General features: G+C 56.4%; 2 protein-coding genes across 2 annotated transcripts; both read left to right on the plus strand.

The window, feature by feature from the left end:
- Window positions 1-141: 141 nt before the first annotated feature.
- On the plus strand, window positions 142-1,286 carry VDBG_07126 (conserved hypothetical protein; the record flags this gene model as incomplete). Its single annotated transcript, XM_003002509.1, has 1 exon — window positions 142-1,286. One exon carries the CDS (start codon window positions 142-144, stop codon window positions 961-963), a length of 822 nt encoding a protein of 273 aa, XP_003002555.1.
- A 944-nt stretch (window positions 1,287-2,230) lies between these two features.
- VDBG_07127 (conserved hypothetical protein) lies at window positions 2,231-4,614 on the plus strand (the record flags this gene model as incomplete). The annotated part of the gene is made up of 5 exons (XM_003002510.1): window positions 2,231-2,401; window positions 2,501-2,980; window positions 3,048-3,814; window positions 3,955-4,510; window positions 4,570-4,614. 5 exons carry the CDS (start codon window positions 2,231-2,233, stop codon window positions 4,612-4,614), a joined length of 2,019 nt encoding a protein of 672 aa, XP_003002556.1.
- Window positions 4,615-6,000: the final 1,386 nt, after the last annotated feature.

Below are 6,000 nucleotides of genomic sequence, written 5' to 3' on the forward strand. Positions count from 1 at the left end.
AAAATCATACCGAAGCATATCATCGCCCTCCAAACCATCTCTTAGGTGACTCGTCTGCAATATCGTAAGGTACCTTGACTCCAGCGCTGCATGGCCCGACTGACATGCCGAAGACCGCTACATCCTACCAGACCTTCTAAGATGTTTAATCTTTCCGAGAACTCCCGTCTGCGTGGCTCAGGCCACCTGATTCTCAATGTCTTCCGCGCCTTCAACATTATAGGTCTGCTCGCCGTTGCTGTCGCGAGTTGGGTCCTCATTGTCATGTCTGGTCTGACGGGCAATTTCTTCTTCTTCGAGGCTATCTCCCATGCCTTCACCTCTGCCACCGCAGCTCTCCTAATCTGCTCGGAGCTGAACCTCTTCAAGCGTTACTTTGCCACACGCTGGCCCATTCTCTCCCCCTACCACGGTCTGACCTGGCTCGGCATTGCCATGGTGGTGATGGGGTGCCACATTCTGGGGAACCTCAACCGTCGTTCTGTCACCTCTAAGAACATGGGCCCCCATCTCTGGCGCCTCGTTCTTGCGGCCGGCATTCTCTCCATTACTTTCGGCTTCTTTAACATTGTCTCTTCTCTTGTCTTCCGCGACTCGGACAACGGCATCACCGCCCGCAACATCCGCAGCGACGGCGCCATCGCGACCTCGTCCACAAAAAACTCCTTCACCGACGCCTATTCTACGCGGTCCAACTCAGTTCGCAACGAAAAGTCCTTCCGTCGGCTCACGCAGAAGATCGCTCCATGGGCTGCCAGCGGCAAGCTCAAGATCAGCAAGCCCATCCGCGTCGCGGATGATGACGTCGAGGCGAAGGGTCACGACGACCAGCATAGCAACCCCTATTCTGAGGACAGGTCGAGCCCCATCATGCCCGACGTTGCACGTCCGCCGACAGCGCTTCATCCCATCAACACTCGCTTCACGAGTTACAGCGAGGCGAGCCACATGAACCGCTTCTAGACGAATGGCCGGGGGAGAAAAAGTGGATGGAGGCTGGTGAGACGGCGTTCAGGACATTAGCTTTCTTTGATAGCGTTATACTTTTTTACAGAATACCCAGATGGCATGGGGTGTGCTTAATTCCGCTGCTCTTGAGAATAGTAACGGCGCCGCAAATCAACTTGATTTAGAATTCAGTCATTCTCTTTTGGTTTGTGCGCTGAGCTTGAGGGTGACCAGTCTCGATGGGTGTCCTACCAAGCCTTTGCAGTTCCCATGGCCAAGTGGTGTGCGGTGTTGAAAGAAAGTGGTGTTCTAGTGTTGAAGCTCTGACACTCGAAGGCGTACAAGCTCAGATACAGGGTGGCAGCTTGTCAAGCGCTGCATAGCGAAGGCCTATATTTCGCCAGATGTGATGAGTATAGAAGCACGGTGCTTAGATTTTAGCAAGAAATATACACACTGTATGCACCATGTCTATGGCCGCTCACGTGATGTGCGTAGGCAAAGCAAGTCGACAACAGGGCGGATCAAGTTAGCGTCACCTGCTCCGTCTGTGTCTGCGAATGACTGATCAGGTAGCTGTCGCCAGGTACTCTAACTTCTTGCGACGTCTGCCTCCACTTCCATTCTTCCAACCTCGACAGCTAACCCAACAGCATCCTTTCATTTTCACTCGCCTCAAGCACCGATGCGGCTGTAGCTGTAATCGTGTTCGCTGTTTTGTAATCGCGGCGCTCCTATCATTGAGCCATTGCTTTTCGGCAGGCATCCGACATCGACTTCCGATCCCGACACGATCTGCCACTCACGCGACCCTTGGTTGCGCCTTTCGACTCGAAGCCAAACAACTCTGTCATCTTGACAACCTTTCCGAACAAACAGCCGCAGGGTGATTCCCTGTCGGCATCTTGTTGATCTGTGTGGACTGGTTGGGCTTCTGCGGTGGTAATTCGATCAGGAGGATCTGGTTGGACGCAAGAATTGAAGCAAGCAAGCAAGACTCTGCGCCCTGTTCCACGTTCTCGTCCCCAATAAGGCTGCTCATTACTGTGCTGCTAGAGGGCGCCATCGCGCGTTCTTTCTCTTCCATACAAAATAGGCTGGAGATCTTCCTTCCTGCCAGTGTTTTCGGTGATCACAGTTTACGTGTTTTCTGGCTCGCCCGGTGGCAGGATTCGTTGCCAACTGGCCAACGGCCATTTTGCGTATCCTGGGCAAGCAGCGAGTTGCAACATTGCAAGCATCACTTCTGATTCTTGGAGAGCGTGTTTCCGTGCTCGTCGCCATGTCCCACAACGAACAGTCGGGCGCCGACGTGGCAGAGGACTACAAGCAGGCTTTGGAGGATCTGAACTCAACCAACAGGGCCGACATCAGCACGTTGACGACTATTGCACGAGAGAATACCGAGCACGCCCAAATCATCACAGATATTCTTCAGAGGCATATCATGAAAGTAAGCCACAAGCCATACCTTGCGGAATTGCGCAGACTTTTGCGCTTCAGTCTTTGGTATACTTGGCCTTGAACTTACAAATGCTGACATGATCCGCAGGCACCGGCGCACAAGAAGCTGCCTGCTATATATGTTCTCGACTCGATCGTAAAAAACGTCGGCACACCCTACACTCTATTTTTTGGAGCTCAGCTTTTCCAGACCTTTATGGAGGCCTATGCTGCCGTGGACGGCCATGTCCGTCGCAAGATGGAGGAGACGCTGCAGACGTGGAAGCAACCTGTGCCTCAGTCGCTCGACGACAGGCCTGTGTTCCCGCCAGAAGTCACGAAGCCGATTGAGGAATCGTTGAACAAAGCGCGGAATTCAGCTTTGGCTCTCCAGGCGCAAGGTCGTGGACACCCCGTGGGTAGAGCCCGTGGCGCAGGAATTCATAGGGCAACGCCGACACCACCCGGGATGAGGCCAGGATCGAGCCAACCTGGATATCCTGGCCCGCCACCTCATGCACAGCAGCAACAGCTCAACGGTAGCCGGCCACCTAGCGTTCAACAACAGCAGGCACCGGCACCCTATCCCGTAAGTCATCATGTGAACCAGAATACCGCGCCATTTTTGCTGACCGCTCAACGCGCAGCCACCACAGGCATATGGCGGCCTCCAGCCTACTGCTGCTGTCCCTACACCGTTTCAGGCGTCGCCGTCGCAGCATCATTCCGTGAACATTGCCGTGTTGAAACATGACATCCAGGAGCTCATCACCGCCTCCACGTTGGAAGCGGCGCAGTATCCGCACGATGGGGTTATTAAGGCGAGGCTGCAGGGGTTGCATGATTTACAAAGGTTGCTTCAAACCCAGGACATGCCGCAGGATCATTTGATCCTCATTAAAAATCAAGTAGCCGATCTCGCTTTAAAAGTGAGGCCACAGTCGGTCCCAAGCTCTGCCCCTATTGCTGCTGCTACGCCCGTATCATATCACCCACCGCCGCCTGCACCCGTGGCGCATATAGCGCCGCAGCCAGCTTCAGTCACACTTGATTCTCTGCTTGGCCAGGGCGCGCTGGCGAGTCTTTTGGCTCGGCAGTCTGCGACGCCGCAGGCGCAAACGCCGGCGCCAGCTCCGCCGCCTTACGCCGGCATGCCGATTCGATCGCCTCAGCCGCCCGTGGCCGAGCCGCAACGACAGTCTAGCGCGGCACCGACCCCGGATCCGATGGCGTTGCTCCGCCGGTCTGCGCATGGCCGGCCTCCTGGGCGGCAAGCCTACAACTACACCGCCGGTACCGACACCAATACCAACCTGCCCCACCCTGGGCTGTCTCTGGCATCGCTCGGAGGTGTCCCCTCCTCCACCCCCACCCGGAGGGGTACCGCCGCCAGGGGCAGGTATCATACCTCCAAACATCGCGAGTTTGCTTAGCGGCAGTAACCTGCCGCTCTCCGTGCGTATGATGGACCAAATACAGCTTAATTCAACGTCACTAAAGCAAGAGTACGTCGTATCCTTAACATCATCACGCTCGAGATCCCAAGGCTGACCTCCGGTTCAGGTTTCGCGCTCATCTACTTCCGTCCCTTTTTGATGCTCTCGGCCCGCAGTGCACGCAGTGCGGTCGACGGTTCACGAAGGACGAGGACGGGCGCAAGAAGAAGACGGCGCACATGGACTGGCACTTTCAGGTCCACCACCGCCTAGCGGAAGCAGAGCGCCGCGGGCAGCATCGCAGTTGGTACGTAGACCACTCGGACTGGGTGGCTTCGCGCGAGGTTGTGGACGCCGACCATGCCAAGGAGGCAGCCGAGGCGGCGGCACGACAAGACAGCGGGGCCCACGGTAGCGGCGGTGCCGACGGGAAGGGCTCGTCGCAGGTTCCGTACATTGCGGTGCCTGATGCCTCGGCGGGAGTCAACACGACGTGCCCGATCTGCCAGGAGGAATTCGAGAATAAGTGGCTCGACACGGCGCAGGAGTGGGTTTGGCTGGATGCCAAGCTCGTGGGGAACAGGGCTTATCATGCGAGCTGCCATGCTGAAGCGACAATGGTGCGGGACGCCACGCCGGCGAGGGGGACGCCGGAGCCTGTCTTAGGGAAGCGCAAGGCGGAGGTGAGTGGCCTGTCCTGATCTGGGATTCCTGAGGTGGAGAGGCTGATGTTTCTTGACAGGACGAACTAAAGAATGCGAGGCGGCTCAAGATGGAATCTGCATGAGCCAGAGGAAGCCTTGCAGATAATACAAGCGCATCAGCAGACGGATAGACATGACTACAGCACTCTAGCAACGCCTCGTCTTCAGATATCGAAGGAAATGACTTGCAAATATTCAGGAAAGAAAAGAATCCTTTCCAGACTAGCATGGTTGAGTGGTGTGCGGAGTCCGAGGCAGCCTGCAATTCGCACAGGACACTGAGGAACAGACCTTCAGTGACAAAATACGACTTGGTCATCGTGGGTGCATCGTGAAGCAATTTCAGGAGGTGTCAAGGCGTTCACATGGGTGATTTCGTTCCAGAACGTTGCACGTGCCAGGCCAGGCCCAGCGCCGGAGTCGGATAGCGGAGAGCGCGTTTGGAGGTGGTCTGCCGCACGTCGGATCATGTAGGGGAGAGATGGTTGGCAGCCGAGAAGCGATCGGCAACGGAGTCGGGGGTGGGATTGGCTCAAGATCATGGGTTGGCGACCGCCACGATGGGGAGAGCGGCATCTGTAATAGTCCTTGTGGCTCGAAAATATACAAGGCAGGGTCTCGATAGGGTCCAAGGCGAAACAGACGGTGGTTCGAAGCCGATAGCCGATTCTAAATTGAACCCACGAATTTCATGCCCGTCTTGCTGTGTTCTTCTTCACGTGAGGCTCTGGAGCAGTACTCGGTTCACGCAGCGGCATTGTAGCCATATTTTCCGACTTGCCTTTGTCCCACCGCGCCCGTCGGAGCCATTGATCAGACTTTTCCCACTTTTCGATGACTCGAAGGTTCCGTTCAGCGCTCGGAGGCGATGAAGGGCAGGTAAAGATCATCAGTTCGACAACGTCAGCGGGGCTCAGCATCCCCTCTTTTCCTTGGGGCCGAGTACGGGGCATGGGACAAGTGTTCGGCTCTGACGACAGAGGGGGGCTAAGAGCCTAGAAGCGGAATCCCCACAGGAGCTTTCGCGTCTGTGGTGCCCTGTCTGCCGTCGCCTTGGTTGTACGCTAGGGAGTAGGCGGTCTCCCCTTGTACGTGTGCTGCAAGCCCGCGTCCAGGAATCGCATTCTTTTTTCGTCTGATGGTCATGACTGGGAACGGTAGATCTCGACCTTCGGATTCAGTGGTACAGAACGGTACGATGGAGTTGTGAAATCTCTGCGCTCTCGCCTGGTCAAATCGGCTACCAGGCATGGGGAAAGGCGGTCAGAAATGGTTGAGGTTGCCGAGAGGGTGCACATCGTGGGATGGCAGGGAGGGGCCTTTGTGTGTGTCTCGTCTCGCCGGAGGTGGGATCAGCGTGGCCAGTACTTTATCTCGTGAGTTCCTTGCTGGAGGGGATGATCCCGTTGAGATGGATTCATGTGACGCGTAGCTGCAGGCGGCGCGGCGTGCAGGCTGGGCATGGAGGG

The sequence above is a fragment of the Verticillium alfalfae genome, genomic scaffold, assembly GCF_000150825.1.
Source record: "Verticillium alfalfae VaMs.102 supercont1.9 genomic scaffold, whole genome shotgun sequence".
Classification (NCBI taxonomy): Eukaryota; Fungi; Ascomycota; class Sordariomycetes; order Glomerellales; family Plectosphaerellaceae; genus Verticillium; species Verticillium alfalfae.